The 18,693-nt window shown below is 42.3% G+C and overlaps 1 protein-coding gene across 5 annotated transcripts in view; it reads right to left on the bottom strand.

Annotated features, from left to right (window-relative positions):
* The window catches only part of CHDH (choline dehydrogenase), a 38,031-nt gene that overhangs the window by 5,493 nt on the left and 13,845 nt on the right, over nucleotides 1–18,693 (bottom strand). For 3 of the 5 annotated variants that reach the window (XM_055342667.1, XM_055342671.1, XM_055342670.1), the window contains 3 exons: nucleotides 2,364–3,058; nucleotides 1,205–1,356; nucleotides 425–554 (listed from right to left, as the gene is read on the bottom strand). In XM_055342667.1, the coding sequence (XP_055198642.1) occupies nucleotides 425–554; nucleotides 1,205–1,356; nucleotides 2,364–3,003 (922 nt within the window). In that variant the 5' untranslated portion in view covers nucleotides 3,004–3,058. The remainder of the gene's footprint in view (nucleotides 1–424; nucleotides 555–1,204; nucleotides 1,357–2,363; nucleotides 3,059–18,693) is intronic. The other 2 variants (XM_055342669.1, XM_055342672.1) reach the window with 1 other exon arrangement.

Raw genomic sequence — 18,693 nt, 5'->3', positions numbered from 1 at the left:
TAAGATGAATGTTAGGCCTGGGGTTATTGTCTCAGCATGAAAAGCATGCTCTGGAGCACTGAGTTGGCATCTTTGATGTCCGAGCTGCTGCTGAGTCCCAAGGACAGAAAACAAAAGGCCTGACCCCCTCACTGTAGGGCTGCCCTGGTGACCTAGCCGAGCCTGGCCCACGGGCTTTACGGGCTAGCCTCCCTGCTTGAGGGGCATCACCTCTCAGTGGGACAGGAGAGCCAGGGAGGAGGGAAAAACACAAAGACTTGGGGCCCCCGGAGAGCAGAGGTGTCCAGTGAGGTTCTTGGGAAGAATGTGACCGTTCCATGGAATACTGACAGTTGCCCCCCTCCCCACTCCATGCTAATGAACTACAATAAGCCCTTTTATTAGCAGAGGCACCCTCTGAGGAGCGGCAGAGAAGGGAGCTCACCCGGAAGATGGCACACCACTGGGATGCCCAGCTTCTTGAGGTCGTCTGCATTGCCGACACCCGAGAGCATGAGCAATTGTGGAGAGTTGATGGCACCCCCGCTCAGAATCACCTCCTTGCTGGCATAAGCCTGGAAGACACAGGGGCCTACAGGTCACAATTCCTGAAAAGCCAGACAGAACCCTGAGAACCCGGCCCTGGCGTGATGTCCCCGGGTGGTGAGTGAGGATCCCATTCCCGGGCCCCAGAGGAAGGAAGAGGATGTGCGGCTCCAGTGTGCAATACTAAAGCGCACTTCACGTGCTGATACGTGTTCTGCGGCAGCCACACTGTAATGATGGTCTTAGACACAGGACTGCCGGGCGGCCCAGGTGGCTCAGCGGGGTTCAGCGCCTGCCTTTGGCCCAGGGCATGATCCTGGAGACCTGGGATCAAGTCCCACATCGGGCTCCCTGCATGAAGCCTGCTTCTCCCTCTGCCTGTGTCTCATGAGTAAATAAATAAAATCTTAGAACTGCTGAGCTTAAATGAGATAAATAAAAGCACATACTCAAACAAGCGGTTTAAATAAAACAACAGTGAGCCAGATCTTCACGGGGACGCGGAATGATCTGGACACACCGCTAAGTGGAAAACAGTGTCGTGCTGAAATCTGGAGTACACTCACATTTACAGTTTTTAAAGCCTTACTGAAACCTCTCAATTTCTGAAAAGGTATGGGAGGAACCACCGGGGTGAGGGCTCCTCCCCTTCCATCTCCGCGGCCCTGGCCCCACTCACCCTGTGGGTCTGCCCGTTCTTGATGTACTCCACGCCCACTGCCCGGGTGCCTTCAAACAGCACCCTGCTCACAAACGTCTGGGCCTCGGCTGTGAGGTTGGGGCGGCTCAGGGCTGGGTGCAGGTAGGCGCAGGCTGCGCTCCAGCGCTTGCCTGCAGGACAGAGCAAGGACATCAGGAATGGTGCCCCCCCCCTTCTCCTGGTACCTGCGGGGTGGGGAGTTGGAAGGGGCTGGAGAAAGATGGAATTTGACCTTCCCCTTCCTTCGGCTGGGAGCTCCGCCTCCCAAGTGAGGCTGAGACCGAAAGTCCCTGCTGGACTGAAATCTGCATCCACGTGGGGGTGGAAGGCCCCCTTACTCCCCACAGGATGGCAGGCCAGGAGCTGCTAATAAAAGGGAGTGAAAACCCTGTGGACGCAGGCAGGAGCCTAGGTCAACCCAGGCCTTGCCTCTACCCCTGCCGTGAGCAGGGCGCTTCGGGGCTCAGTGCCCGGGTTTCCTCATCTGCACATCCCTTCAGCCTCTGGGCTCTCTGGTCACAGTTGCCTCTCCCTGCCACCAGAGGCCTGCAGATGCCCGGGTCTGTCTCCCAAACTGTCTCTCACTGGCTGTGGGCTGTATTGTGTGGCCTCTAGGGGGTGTGACACCTTGGCCATGTGGCCTCGGTTTCCTGTCACCCGCTGCCCATGATGGGGGCAGGAGGCACAGGTGCTCTGGTGGAGACTGGCTTCCAAGAGGAGGAAGGGGGGGGGGCCCAAGGGATGGGGGGAGCCAGGAGGGGAGTCGGGGGTCCAGGGGAGGGGGTCGGGGGCCCAGGGAGGGGGGGGTCCGGGGAGGGGGCCCAAGGGAGGAGAGTCTGGGGGAGGGGTCAGGGAACAGGAGGAGGGGGTCCGGGGAGGGGGCCCAAGGGAAGAGAGTCTGGGGGAGGGGTCCGGGGGTCAGGGAACGGGGAGGGGAGCCCAGGGAGGGGGGGTCCGGGGAGGGGGCCCGAGGGATGGGGGGAGCCAGGAGGGGAGTCGGGGGTCCAGGGGAGGGGGTCTGGGGGTCAGGGAACGGGGAGGGGAGCCCGGGGAGGGGGGGTCCGGGGAGGGGGCCCGAGGGAGGAGAGCCCGCGGGAGGGGAGCGGGGGGCGGGGGGGGGGAAGGGCGCGGGCGCTACCTCGGTGGATGGTCCTGTCCATCCACCCGAAGCCCTCCTGCTGGAAGCCGTTCACGTCGTCGGTGAGCGGGTAGCCGGCCTGCCGCGCGGCGTCCAGGAAGGCGCGGTGCAGCGGGTGGTCGGTGCGGCCGCGGGACACGTGCAGGGGGCCGCGGCCGCCGCGGTAGGGGCCGGCGCCCAGCTCGTGGCTCTGCGCCCGGCGGAAGTAGGGCAGGCAGCGCGCGTAGCCCCAGCCCGCCGCGCCCTCGCGCTGCCAGCGCTCGTAGTCCTCGGCGTGGCCGCGCACGTACACCATGGCGTTGAGCGAGGACGAGCCGCCCCACACGCGGCCGCGCGGCCAGTACAGCACGCGGCCGTCCAGGCCCGCCTGCGGCTCGGTGTGGTAGCACCAGTTGTACCTGTGGTCGCGCAGGTTGGCCACGAGCGCGGCGGGCATGTGGATCTTCCAGAGCAGCCGCTTGCTCCCGGCCAGCAGGTCCCGGGGCCCGGCCTCCAGCAGCAGCAGGCGCACGGCGGGGTCCTCGGTGAGCCGCCCCGCCAGCACGCAGCCCGCCGAGCCCGCGCCCACCACCACGTGGCTGTACTCGCCGGGGCCCGCGCTGGCCCAACGCCCCCTGCAGCCTCGCAGGGCGCCCCACATCGTCCGGCCGCGTCCGGTGCCTCCGCGAGCGGGGAGGGAGCGCGAGGCCTCCCTGCTGAAACGAGAAGACAGGCCCCAGCTCATCCTCCCGGGGACCCTGCGCGGGCGGGGGGGGGGGGGGGCGGGAGGCGGGGCGCGGAGCCGCCAGGTCCCTGCCGGGCTGACAGGCACAGGGCTGGGCGCAGGCGCCCCTCCCCGAACTTGGGACGTGGGGCGATCCCCAGCAAGGCTGCTCTGTGACGCGTGCACTGACCCTGGGGGCGGGGCGGGGGCAGGTGTCCGCCGGAGTGCAGGGGACGTCGGGGCTTTCCGGCCTTGCACCCGCTGCTCACCCGCTCAAGTCGGTGGCTGAGCCCGGCCACGTGCCGGGCGCCGTTTCATCTCCAGCAATACACAGAACAAGACGTTTGCCCTCAGAATGACGGTCTGGGGCTCGGGACGCGGAAGACTTAGGTTACCGGAGGAAGGAAGGAAGGCCAGGGTGTGACCCGAGGGCCACCGGGTGAGCCCTCACCCGAGGGCTTTGCAGCAGGCCATACGGTCAGAGCTACCACCTTCAGAGACCACTCCGTAGGGTGCCGGAGTTTGAACGACACAGTGCCCGTAGCCTGCGGAGGGGCCTCTGCCAACCACGTGCAAATTAATCCCAACATGCCCATCGCACAGAGGTAGAAAGGAACCAGGATATCCCACTCTACCGACACAAGACCATCAGAGAGGGCCCTACCCGTGAAGCTCTGGCGCGCAAGACTGAGGCCACAACAAGAAAGCGGAGGAACCTCAAGGAAGCCCTGATCCACCCACCAGCCCCTCCACCAGCCTGCCCCAAGTAACACAGCGGCCCGCCCCGAGGGCAGCCTCAGAGCTAAGTGGCTAGAGAAAGACCCCGCAGCCCCTCGTGCAGACACAGGAGAAAGAAGCCCCAAGGCCTCATGAAAGCCGGAGCACAGAAGAACCTTCCAGCACTCCAGGCCCCACACTAGCACAAGGTAGCAGTACCCAGCACTCCACTCCCAACTAGGTTGCTCGACACTCCACATCCATGACCTGGTGGAATGAAAAGCGTGACCTTTCCTAGGCATGAATAGGATTCACCTCCACCCCTGCTGTCCTGTTACAAGGTCCAGCATTCATAAAGGCTTAAGAGACCCAGATGAAGAGCAGGGGAAGGTGGTGGAGGAGAAGGATCTCGAGCTCATCTCCTCCCAGATGCGGGGCAGGGGGTAGGGGAGGTGGAGCAACAAGGACACAGAATACAGCTGACCCTGAAAACCACCTGAAGACTGGCAGAAGGGCCAGTCCAGAGCTAAAAGCATACAGAGAAGGCCCTATCAAGAAGGGGAGGAGGGGCGGAGATGCAGTCAGGGACCAATCTCTGGCACTGCGGCTGCTTTCCCACCACAAGCCAGAAGACTATCACAAGCAGGGAGGTCTTCCCCGAGGAGCCAAGGGATCCCCCATCCTGGGGATCTGCACTGGGAAGACGAGCCCCTATAGTGTCTGGCTTTGAAAATCACGGAGGCTTCACTCTGGGTGAGCTGGAGGACTTCAGGAAAGCAAGAGCCTTGCTCTCAGAGGGCACCATATCACCCAGTTTGAGACGCAGCACGGGAACAGCAGTTTGACGAGCACCTGGCTTACGTGCGAGGATTATTTACTACTTTTAGTCCATTGGTGAATGGGCAGGGATCTGTAGGAGATTTCTCCAGGAACAGAAGTGCTGGTGACGCTATCTTTCTTGCCCTCCTTGAGTGCCACTGGTTGGATGCTTACAGGAGCCACTTCTGATACTTCATCTACCTTGCTGGCATTGCTTGCCCCCTCCACCAGCATTCCCCTGTGGACCCACACCACTCAGCCTGCCTGCCCCGGCAGGTGTCCCTCCAAAGCGACTCTTCCCCTCACACCCAGCAGGCAGCCACAACTGGGCCTGGCATCCATCCAAAGTGACTCCTGACCTGGATTAGTGGAGAGCCAGCACCATACCCCAGCATGTTTCAGCGGCTACAGCCAGGCCTTTCAGCCAGCTGTGCTAAGAGCTAACACCGCACACCAGCACGCCTGCAGCAGTTTACAGTTGGGTTTTCTATGGCAGCTGTGCTCGGGGCCAGCCCTGCTCACCAGTGTGCCCACAGCAGCTACAGCTGGGCCTTCCACCCAGCCATGTCAGGAGCCAGCCTGCTCACCAGTGTGTCTGCAGCAGCTGCTCCCAACAGCCAGCTGGGCTGGGGGCCAGCCCCACCCATCAGCACACCCGCAGCAGTACAGCCAGGCCACTCACGCAGGAACAGCCCTGCCCAACAGGATGCCACAGAAGTTGTGGCCCAGTCACAACAGGAGGGTGCAAGCAGCCCACACAAGGGACACCCTTTGAATGCCAGGTTCTGGTGACCGGGGAGATTGCACTACTGGGCCCTACGGGATCCTTCTACAAAAGGCCACTACTTTCAAGACCAGGAGGCATAGCTACTCTACCTAATACATAGAAGCCAACACAGTCAGACAAAATGAGGATACAGAAGAATGTATTCCAACAAGATGATGACAGGACCTCAGAAAAAGAACTAAGCAAAATGGAGATCAGCAATCTAACTACAGAAGAGCTCAAAGTAATGGTCATAGGATGCTCACTGAGAAAAGTGCTCAGAGAGAATATCAACAAGAGAAAACATAAAAAGGCACAAATCAGAGTGGAATAATAGCTTAAAAATACAATAGAGGAAATCAACAGCAACTTAGAGGATGCAGAAGAACAGATCAACAATCTGGAAGACAGGAGAGTGGAAAGTGCTCAAACTGAACAGCAAAAAGAAAAAGAATTTTAAAAATATGGATTAAGGGTGGATTAAGGGATCTCTGAGACAACATCACGTGTACTAATATTTACCTTAAAGGGATCCCAGAAAGAGGAGGAAGAATGGGACAGAAAACTTATTTGAAGAAGTAATAGCTGAACATTTCTCTAACCTGGGGAAGAAAACAGACATCCAGGTCCAGGAAGCACAAAAAGCCTCTAAGGCTAGATATTTACAATTGTTATATTCTCTTGTTGGATTGATCTACGTCCACACCAAGGCACGTTACAAAAATGGCAAAAATTAAAGAGAATCATAAAAGCAGAAAGAGAAAAGTAAATAGTTACAGATGAGGAAAACCCCCGTAAAGCTATCATCAGATATTTCAGCAGAAACTTTGCAGAAAGAAAGGAGTGACATAATACAAAGTGCTGAAAGGAAAAAAATCTACTGCCAAGAATACTGTATCTGCCAAGATTATTGTTCAGAATTAAAGGAGAGAGAGTTTCATAGACAAAAGTTGAAAACGTTCATCACCACTAACCCAACCTTATAAGAAATGTTAAAGGGATCCCTTTAAGAGGAAAATAAAAGGTCATAACTAGAAGAAAATTATGAAAGGAAACAATTTCACTGGTAAAAGCAAACACAGAAAGGTAGTAGATTAATCACTTATAAAGCTAGTGTGAAGGTAAAGACAAGGTCAATTATACCTATAAAATTTAGCTAAGGTATACACAAAATAAAAAGATATAAAATATTATGTCATATACATTAAAACATGGAGTAGGGGAGTAAAAATGTAGTAATTTCAGAATATGTTCAAACTCAAGTGCCCACCAACTTAAATATAGATTGTTACATACATAGGATGTAATATATAAGCTTTACAGTGATCACAAACCAAAAATTGTATAATAAATACACAAAAAATAAGGACAAAGACATCCTTAGCCTAACACTAAAAGAGTCATCAGATCACAAGCAAAGAGAGCAAGAGAAGAAAGCAATAGAAAAGAACTACCACCAAAACAACCAGAAAACAACTTACAAAAGGGCAATAAGTGCAAACCTATCAATAATTACTATAAATGTAAATGAACATAAAATCAAAAGGTATAGGATGACTGGATAAAAAAAAATAAGACCATCTTATACTAGACTTATACTAGACTCACTTCAGACCTAAACACATATGCAGACTGAAAGTGAAGGGGTAGAAAAAGATATTCCATGAGAATGGTAGAAAAAAAAAAAAGCCGGGGCAGCAATACTTATATTAGACAAAATAGACTTTAAAACAAAGACTGTAACAAGGGAAAGCATTACATGACGATAAAGGGATCAATCCAACAAGAGAATATAACAATTGTAAATATCTATGCATCTGACATAGGAAGACCTAAATATATGAAGCAAATATTAATAGACATAAAGGGAGAAATTGACAGTAGTACAATAATAGTAGAGGCCTTTAAAATCCCACTTGCATCAATGGATAGATCATCCATGCAAAAAAGCATTACGGAAACAGTGGTTTTGAGTGGTACATCAGACCAGTAGACTTAACAGATATATACAGAAGACTCCATCCAAAAACAACAGAATACACATTCTTTTCAGGTGCATATGGAATGTTCTCCAAGATAGTTCTCGTCTTAGGCCACAAAACAGGTCTTAATAAATTTAAGGAGACTGAAATCGTATCAAGCATATTTTCCAACCATGATGGTATGAAACTAGAAATCAATTACAGAAAGAAATTAGAAAAAACACAAATATGTGGAGGCTAAATAAGATGCAACCAATAGGTCATGAAGAAATAAAAGAGGAAACTAAAAAACATCCAGAGACAAATGAAAATGGACACAAAATGGTTCAAAATCTTTGGGACTTGGGTATCCCGGGTGGCTCAGCAGTTTAGCGCAGCCTTAGGCCCAGGGTGTGATCCTGGAGACCGGGGATTGAGTCCCACACTGGGCTCCTTGCAAGGGGCCGCTTCTCCCTCTGCCTGTGTCTCTGTCTCTCTCTCTCCCTCTCTCTCTCTCTCTCTCGCTCGCTCTGTCTCTCATGAATAAAAAAAAAAATCTTTGGGACTTAGCAAAAGTAGTTCTAAGAGGGAAGTTTATAGTAATACAGTTCTACCTCAAGAAAACAGAAAAAATTCTCAAATAAGCAATCTAACTAAAAAAAGAAGAAACCTAAAGTCAGTAGAAGGAAGGAATTACTAAATATCCTAGCAGAAATAAATAAGATAAAGACTTAAAAATAAAACAATAGAAAAGATCAATGAAACTAAGAGCTGGTTCTTTGGTAAGATAAATAAAATTGATAAACCTTTAGCCAGATTAAGAAAAAAAAAGACTCAAATTTTAAAAAATCACAAATGAAAGAGAATTTACAACCAACACCACAGAAATACAAAGGATTGTGATATTACTATGAAAAATTATACACCAACAAATTGAAATATCTAGAAGTGGATAAATTCCTAAAAACACACAATTTTCCAAGATTGAATCAGGAAGAAATAAAAATCTGAATAGACCTATTACTAGTAATGTAATTTAATCAGTAATGATAAAACTCTCAACAAACAAAAGTCCAGAACAAGATATTTTCACAGGTGAATTCTATCAAACATTTAAAGCATTAATACCTATTGTTCTCAAACTATTCCAAAAAATAGAAGAGAAAGGAATGCTTCCAAATTCATTCTATGAGGCTGACACTACCCTCATACCAAAACCAGAGAAAGACACTATAAGAAAATTATAGACCAATATCCCTGATGAACATGGTTGCAAATATCCTCAACAAAATATTAGCAAACCCAGTTAGCAGACAATACATTAAAAGGATCATTCACCATAATTAAGTGGGATATATCCCAGAGATGTAAGGATGGTTCAACATTTACAAATCAATTAACCTGATACACCATATTAACAAAATAAAGGATAAAAATTATATGATCATCTCAATATATACAGAAAAAAACATTTAACAAAATTCAATACCTATTCATGATAAAACTCTCAACAAAGTGGGTAGAAAGGCAGCATACCTCAAGATAATAAGGGCCATATATGACACACCCACAGCTAACATCACAGTCAACGGTGAAAAGCTGAAAGCTTTCCCTCTAAGATCAGGAACAAGAGAAAGATGTCCATTCTCGCCACTTTTATTAAACATAGTACCAGAAGTCCTGGCCACAACAATCAGAGAAGAAAAAGAAATAAAAGGCATCCAAACTGGTAAAGGAAAAGTAAAACTGTCACTGTTTGCAGATGGCATGTTACTATATATATATAAATTATATATTTATATTATATATAAAACCCTAAAGATTAAAAAAACCCTATTAGAACTATTAAATGAATTCAGTAAAGTTGCAGGATACAAAATTACTATACAGAGCACTGCTGAGTTTCTATACACTAATAATCTGGCAGAAAGAGAAATTAAGAAAATAGTCCCATTTACAACTGCATCAAAAAGAATAAGATGCCTAGGAATAAATTTAACCGAGAGTTCAAAGACGTGTACTTTGAACTATAAGGTATCAATTAAAGAAACTGGAGAAAACACAAAGAAATGTAAAGATCTACCATGGTCATACGTTTAAATAATTAATATCCTTAAAATGTTCATATTTCCCAAAGCAGTCTATAGATTCAGTGCAATCCTTATCAAATAACCATAGTATTTTTTACAGAACTAGAACAAATAATTCTCAAATTTGTATGGAACCACAAAAGATCCTGAATAGCCAAAGCAATCTTGAGAAAGAACAACAAAGCTGGAGGGATCATATGCCCAGATTTCAAACTATACTACAAAGCCATAGTAATCAAAACATTATGGTACCGGCACAAAAGCAGACACATAAATCAATAGTACAGAATAGAGAGCCCAGAAATAAACCCACGCTTATGTGGTCAATTAATCTATGACAAAGGAGGCAAGAATAACCAATATACAAAAAAGACAGTCTCTTTAATAAATAGTGTTGGGAAAATGGGGCAGCTATGTTGAAAAGAATGAAACCGGGCCATTTTCTTATACCATACACAAAGATAAACTGAAAATGGATTAAAGACCTAACTGTAAGACCTAAAACCATAAGAATCATATAAGTAAACATAGCCAATAAATTCTGACATCTGCCTTAGCAATATTTGTCTGTGTTGATCTCTCCAGGCAAAGGAAACAAAAGCAAAAAGAAACAACTGGGATTACATCAAATTAAAAAGCTTTTGCACAACAAAAAAGCTTTTTAATCAACAAAATGAAAAGGCAAGATTTTTGAGAGACAAATGAATGGTTGGGAGAAGATATGTGCAAATGATATATCTGATAAGGAGTTAATATCCAAAATATATAAGGAACTTGTACAACTCAAGACCAGAAAAACAAATAATCTGATTTTAAAAAAGGGCAGAGGACCTGAGTAGACATTTATTTCTAAAAAAGACATACAGACGGCCAATAGATACATGAAAAGATGCTCAGCATCACAAATCATTAGGGAATTGAAAATCAAAACCACAATGGGAAATCACCTCATACCAGTTAGAATGGTTACTATCAAAAAGACAAGAAATAACAAGTGTTGGCAAGAAAAGGGAACCCTCATGCAGTTTACAGGAATGTAAGTTGGTGCAGCCACTGTGGAAAACAGTATGATGGTTCCTCAAAATATTAAAAATAGAAATACTATATGATCTGGTAATTCCACTTCTGGGTATATCCTCAAGGAACACAAAAACACTAATTTTAAAATATATATGTACTCTATGTTTATTGCAGCATTATTCACAAGAGCCAAGATATGAAAGCAACCTAGATGTCCTTCGATAGATGAATGGATAAAGAAAATGTGGTACCACAATGGAATTATTAGTCATAAAAAAAATGAAATCTTGACATTTATGACAACATGGATGGACCAAGAGGGTATTATGTCAAGGGAAATAAATTGGACAGAGAAGGACAAACACCATATGATTTCATATGTGGAGTCTTAAAAGGAAAGCAAACAAAAAACAAACAAACTCATAAATATAAGGAAGGAAAAATACTAATTGGTGTTTTCCAGAGCTGAGGGATAGGGGATAGACAAAAATAGGTGAAGGGGATTATGAGATACAAACTTTCAGTTATAAAATAAGTCATGAAGATGAAAAGTACAGCACAGGAAATATAGTCAATAATACTGCAATAACATTGTATGGTGGCAAATGGTGACTACATTTATTATGGTGAACATTTTGTAATGATTTAATTCTTGAATCAATATATTATAAACCTGAAACTAATATAATATTGTATACTTAACAACTAAAATTAAAAATAATATGTATTCAATATAGAGACATAAAAGAGCAAGAAAAAGAAATGACTCATTATCAAGAGATAGTCAATAAAACCAGACTGAGGGAGGACCTGTCCAGATGTCAGAACTGTCAAAGACTTCAAAATAATCAAGTTCCACATTTTAAAAGATTTAGTTGAAAAGGTGGACAATATGTTGAACAGATAGGTGACTGCAGCAAAAATTGGAAACTACAAAAAAAGTGACAAACAGAAATGTTCAAAATAAAAATATCAGAAATGAATAATTTGGTTACAGCAGAGAAGAGAGTAAGTGAAAATGCAAATTAGATTAGTAGGAACTATCCAAATGGAAATATAAAGTGAAGGAAGAGTGAAAGAAAGAGGAAGAGAGAACAGCTAAGAGCCATGGGATGATATCAAACTATTTAGAGTTAAGACCATTGGAATCCCATCACCCAGACGGGCACTGAGGGGGGTACTTGACGAGATGAGCACTGGGTGTTATACTATGTTGGCAAATCGAACTCCAATAAAAAATATACCAAAAAAAAAAAATCATTGGAATCCCAGTAGGAGGAGAGGCTAAAAGGAAGAGGGGAAGGAGGAGTGAGGGGCAGAGGAAGTAAGGGGGAGAGAGAGAAGAACAAGAGAAAAAGGCAGAGAAAAAAATTTTTTAAAGCGGTCATTGCTGAGACTTTCCCAGAATTAATATAAGACAAAACATCACAGATCCAAGAAGCTTAGAGTATCCCATGCAGAATTTTTTTAAAAAACACATCTTGCTACATCATAGGCAAATTGCAGAAATCCTAAGTAAAAATCATCAAGACAGCCAGCCAAAAAAAAAGAAACCTGCACAGAGGAATAAATACAAGAGTGGCAACAAACTTCTCATCAGGACATATGCAATCCAGAAGATAATGGAGTGACAACTGTAAAATACTGAATTGGCGGGGGAGGGGATCCAATAAACTTAAAACTCTATACCAATTCTCTTTCAAATATGAAGGAGAAAGACATCTTCAGAGAAACAAAAGCTGAGGGAATTTATTGCCAGTGGATCTGCACTGCAAGATATACAGGAAATTCTTCATGTAAAAGAAGTATGACACCAGGAAGAAATTTTACAAAAGAAAAAAAAAAGGGACACCAGGGTGGCTCAGTGGTTTAGCACCTGCCGACAGCCCAGGGTGTGATCCTGGCGTCCTGGGATTGGGCTCCCTGCATGGAGCCTGCTTCTCCCTCTGCCTATGTCTCTGCCCCTCTCTCCCTGTGTCTCTCATGAATAAATAAATATTTTTAAAAAAAGCAATGGAAATGATAAAAATTTGGGTGTATGGATTTCTTATGACTGTTATAACAAATTACCATAAACTTGGTGGCTTAAAACAACACAAATTTATTCTCTTACAGTTCTGGAGGCCAGCAGTTTGAAAGCAGGTTCACTGGGCTAAAGTCAAGGTGTCATTCAGGGCCTGTTTCTTCTAGAAGCTCCCTAGAGGAGAATGCATTTCCTTGCATTTTCTAGATTCCAGGAGTCACCTGCATTCCTTAACCTCTTGCTTCTGTTGTCACATCTTTTACTTCTGTATTTGTATCTGCCCCTTATTAGGACACTTGTGATTACATCACTGGGACTACCTGGACAATCCAGGATCATCTCTCCATCTCCACATTATTAATCTCATCTGCAAAATCCATGTTGCCATATAAGGTAACATATTCACAGACTCCAGAGTTAGAACATGGATATTATGGGAGGCAATCATTAAGCCTACCACAGTGGGTAAATATAACTTTTTCCCCTTGTTTTTATTTGTATTTTGTAATCTAGGAATTATTATATATTTTTATTCAAGAATAATTAACAAAATGTAATGTTAGCTTCGTGTGTACAATATACAATATAATGATTCAATAATTCTATACATTTTTCAGTGCTCATCAAGGTAAGTGTCCTCTTAATGATAGAGAACCAAGGGTTGACAGAAGAAGTGGAGTGAGGGATGGGCTAATTGAATGATGGGCATTAAGGAGGTCACTTGTTATGATGAGCACTGGATGTTATATGTAAGTGATGAATCATTAAATTCAACTCCTAAACTTAATATTATATTATATTAAACAAGAATTTAAATAAAATTTGAAAAATAATCAAAGGAATGTAGTGTAATCCTACTAAGGATCTAGTTTATAGCAGTTATAAAGAATTTTTATAATAAAAACTTTCCCTGGGGCACCTGGGTGGCTCAGGGGTTGAGCATCTGCCTTTGGCCCAGGTCGTGATCCCAGGGCCCTGGGATCAAGTCCCACATCAGGCTGCCCGCAGGGAGCCTGCTTCTCCCTCTACCTATGTCTCTCTGTCTCTCATGAATAAATAAATAAAATCTAAAAACAAAACAAAACTTTAATTAGAAAAAAGATAAGTGTAGTCTCAATCTTCTTCTTTATCTTTTTTCACCCATCCCCCAACCCACCTCCCTTCTAGCATATAAAATGGAATATTACTCAGCCATAAAAAAGAATGAGATCTTGCCATTGGCAACAATATGGAGGAACCTGGAGAGTATAATGCTAAATGAAAGAAGTCAGAGAAAGACAGATAACATATAATTTCACTCATGTGGAATTTAAGAAACAAAGCAAATGAACAAAAAAAAGAGAGAGACCAACAAAAAAACAGATCCCCCTTATTTTTAATCTCTTCAGAATATAATTGACTGTCTAAAGCAAAAGTAGTAAAATATACAATAGTTTATATATGTGGCATTAAAATGTACACAACAATACAGCACAAAGAATGGGATGGGGAGAAATAGAAGTATACGTGTATCAGGCTTTTATACCATACACAAAGTGGTACAATATTATTTGAAGGTATACTGTGATAAGTGAAAGATAGATATTGTAAACCCTATCAAAATCACTAAAAATTAAATAAAATGAGAATTGTAGCTAATAAGTCAATAGTAGAAATAAACTAATATAGAATAATCAAAATCAATATGAAATGGAGATTAAAAAGAGATAGCACAAATAAATAGCAAAATGTTACATTTAAATCTAACCATATCAGTAACTGCATTAAGTATAAATAGTATAGACACTCGAATTACAATGCAGAGATTCTCAGATGAAATTTTTAAAAAGCAGGAATCAAATATATGCTGTCTACAAAAGCTACTTTCAATACAAAGACATAATAAAAAATGGAAAAAAGATGTACCATATAAACAGCATATCAAAACAGTACACAAAAAAAAAAGGATTAGAGTGACTATACTAATATCAGACAATGTAGACTTCAGTACAAAGAATATTATCAAGGTTAAGAAGACATTTCAAGATGACAAAAGAGCCAATTTATCATAAGAACAAAATAATTCTAAATGTGTATGTGCCTACTACAGCTTCAAAATCATGAAGCAAAAATTGATAGAAAAGGAGAAAATAATCAATACACAATCACAGTTGGAGATCTCAACATTCCCCCTTTTCAGTAAGAGATAAAATCTTTAGGCAAAAAAAAAATCAGTAAGAATACAGAAAACTTAACATTATAAGCTAAACTGACTGAATTAACACTTCCTATTGAATGCCTAAACAACAGCAGAATACATGTTCTTTGCAATTATACCTCACCAAGGGAGACCTTACTCTGGGTCATAATAAAAATTTCAAAAAAAAATTTTTTTTCAACAAATGTAAAAGGGTTGATATGATACAAAGCATGTTCTCTGTCCACAAAAGAATTGATTTAGAATAAATAAAAAATATACATCTGAAAAATCCATAAGAAATCAAGCAACACACTTCTATATAACCCATAAGCCAAAGAAGAGATCACAGGAAAAATTAAAATTAGCAAATGTTTGAATTGAATGAAAATGAAAACACAAGAGACCAAAATGTGTGGAAATCAGGTGAATTCCACATATTGAGGAAATATATGGCATTATGATGCTTATATTAGAAAAGTCAGATCTCAAATTGATGATCTATACATTTGCCTTTAAAAAAATCAGAAAAATGAAAATCAATCCTACAGTAATCTAATAAACGTAACAGCAGAAATAAAATTGAAAACAAATTTAAAAGTTGAAAAAATAAAACCAAAATTTGGTTCTTTAAAGCAATAAAATAATAAACCTCTATTCAAAGAAAAGAGAGGTAACACAAATTACCAACATTGGCAATGACAGAGGAAGTATCACTACCTATTCTACAGATAAGTAACAGACAATATAAGGATAACATGGAAACTTTATGACAAAAAATGTGATAATTGAAAGACAAGATTATCAAAGCTCACTCAAGAACTATGTAACCTAAGTAGCTACACATATCTATCAAAGAGATTGAATTCATTATTTAAACTCTTCTCACAAAAAAACAAAAACAAAAACCTTTATTTTTTTTAATTTTTATTTATTATTTATGATAGTCACAGAGAGAGAGAGAGAGGGGCAGAGACACAGGCAGAGGGAGAAGCAGGCTCCATGCACCGGGAGCCCGACGTGGGATTCGATCCCAGGTCTCCAGGATCGCGCCCTGGGCCAAAGGCAGGCGCCAAACCATTGCGCCACCCAGGGATCCCAAAAACAAAAACCTTTAGACATCATTGGTAAAACCTAAGAAACATCCAAGATGGAATAATAGCAATTCTATAGAAAACAGTGGGCCACTTTCCCACTCATTTTTATAAAACCAGCATTATCTTGTTACCAAAACCAGACAAAGACATCACAAGAAGATTACCCACCAATATCCATCATGAACAAAGATGCAAAAACCTTTAATAAAATTTTAGCAAATCAAATCTAGTAACATACATCATAACCAACTAGAGTTTAACCCAGAGATGCAAAGTTGGCTCAACAGTAGAAAAGCAATGTATTTCATCATATTAAGAAACCAAAAAAGAAAAACCATATAATCATCCTAATGCAGAAAGCATTTGGCAATATTCCATATTCCGTCCATAAAATCTCTGTGTAATGAAAGAGAACTTCCTGAATAAAGAGCATCTATGAAATACCTACAGCTAACTCTGTACTAAATGGTGAAAGGCTAAAAGCATTCCCCCTGAGATCAGGAACGAGGCAAGGATATTCACTCTTACCATGTTTATTCAACCTTGTGTGAAGGTTCTAACCAGAATTTTAAGGTTAATTAACTATTATAAAAGTAAGAGGCATACAGATTAGAATTATAAACATCCTTATTTGCAGATAACACAATCATCTACAATAGAAATCCCCAAGGAATTTACAAAAGCGACTTGGAATTAATAAATGAATTTTTGCAAGGTCACAGGATACAAACAAGGCCAATGTACAAAGGCAATTGTATTTTTATATACTATTAACAATTGGCAATTTAAATGTAAAAAATGTAATAAAGGCAGTTTATTTTTGATGTTTGACACTGACAGCTTCACGCTCCATTCCTCCCTCTTGCCCTATACCTGGACAAGTCAATAAGAAAGCCCTGGCATTCCTGCCCTGTGGTGGTGGGGGGGGGGGCAGGGGTGGAAGGGAGTGAGGGGTTGAGATCTTCAAACCATCCATATATAGGAATCTCCACTTTGGTCCCCCCTCTCCAACCATAATAAAAACCAGAGCCATTCAGCCTTCCTTTCACTCAAGCCACCCTGGAGCAACTTGGATGTCTGCAGTGCTCTCCCCAGAAAGCCCCATTAGGGAAAAATAAGCCTTTTCATAGGCTCTTGATATATGTGTGGTATCATCAGTCTCAACATTCAAACAAATTCTACTGGTGGTAGAGTAGGCTTGCCCCATCTTCTGTGGGGCAACCACAAAACAGAACAATACCATTTATAAGAGCATCAGGAAATATGAAATACTTAGGAGTAAATTTAACAGAATACGTGCAAAACTTATACAATGAAAGCTATAAACCTGTTGATAAAAAATTTAAATAACCTAAAAATAAAAAAGAGTATCAACAGGAAGACTAACATTGTTATGAAGTCAATACTCTCTAAATTGATTTATAGATAAGGTGCAATGCAATCAAAACTCGGGGGAGGGGTAGGGTTGGTAGAAATTGACATGCTGACTTCAATACATATATGGAAATACCAAGGCCACAGAAAGTTGTAGTAAGAGTCATTATGAAGAAACTCCACAGAACAGTGAAAATGAAGGGCCACAGAACTTCACATCAACATGAATAAATCCCAGGAATATATTCAAATATAAAAAGCAAATTATGCATGGTATGACCTAAATAAGACTTTTATACAAATACAGTTCTAAAACATCTAATTCATATGTGTATGAACATCAGAGCCCCAAAATATATGAAGTAAACATTAAGAGATTTGAAGGGATTAACAGATAATTCTATAATAATAAACAGAGACTTCAATACTCAGATTTCGATGGTGAACAGAATAACAGATCAACAGGCGACAGATGACTTAACACTACAGAGCCACTGGACCTAGTAGATATACACAGAACACTCCACCCAGCAACAGAACATACATTCTTCTCAAGTGCACATGGAGCACTTGACATTTGTTATGCCACAAATCTTAATAAATGTAAAAGTATTGAAATCATACAAAGTATCTTTTCTGATCATACTGGAATGAAAATAGAAAACAATATCAAAAGGAAAACTAGAGAATTCTCAAATATGTGGAAACTAAACAACATACTCTTAACCAATTTGTCAAAGAAGAAATCACAAATGATATTAGAGACAAATGAAAATGAAATCAATATACCAAAACTCACAAGATGGAGCAAAAGCAGTGCAAAGAGGAAAATTTTAGTTGTAAATGCATACATTAAAAAAGAAGATCTAAAAAAAAAAAAAAACCCTGGCTTTACATAGAAGAGCAAACTAAACCCAAAGCTAGCAGAAGGAAGGAAATAATAGATTAGAACAGAGATAAAAAATAATGATCAGAAAAAAAGAGAAAATCAAGCTAAAAGTTGGTTCTTAAAAAAAAAAAAAAAGACAAGCCTTTAAGTAGATTGGATAAGATAAAAAGAGAAGATTCCAATTAGTAAAATCAGAAGTGAAAGTGGGGACATCTCTATGATTTTACAGCATTAAAAAGGATTATAAGAAACCACTATGAATAACTGTAGGCCAACAAATTAGATGACTCAGCAAATTCCCAGACATACACCATGTACCCAAACTGAGTTACGAAGAAACAAAAAATACTAATAAGCCTATAACTAGGATGTCTAAAATAAAATTTAAAGAAAGGAAAATAATGAGTGTTGACAAGGATGTAGGGAAATTGGAACCATTGTGCACTGCTGGTTGGAATGTAGAACGGCACAGTCACTGCAAACAAATAAAAAAAAAAGTTTGGTGGTTCCTCAAAAAGCCAAACATAGAACTACCATATGATGGCACTTCCACTCCTAGATATATACCAAAAGAACGGAAAGCAGGGTCTCAGATACTCGTACCTCAGTGTTTTTAGCAGGATCATTCACAAAAGCAAAAAGGCAGAAATAACACAAGTGGCCATCAACAGATGACTGAATGAGCAAGGCTGTGA

The sequence above is a fragment of the Nyctereutes procyonoides genome, unplaced genomic scaffold (assembly GCF_905146905.1).
Source record: "Nyctereutes procyonoides isolate TBG_1078 unplaced genomic scaffold, NYPRO_anot_genome, whole genome shotgun sequence".
Lineage (NCBI taxonomy): Eukaryota > Metazoa > Chordata > Mammalia > Carnivora > Canidae > Nyctereutes > Nyctereutes procyonoides.
This window is presented reverse-complemented; position numbering and strand designations above follow the sequence as displayed.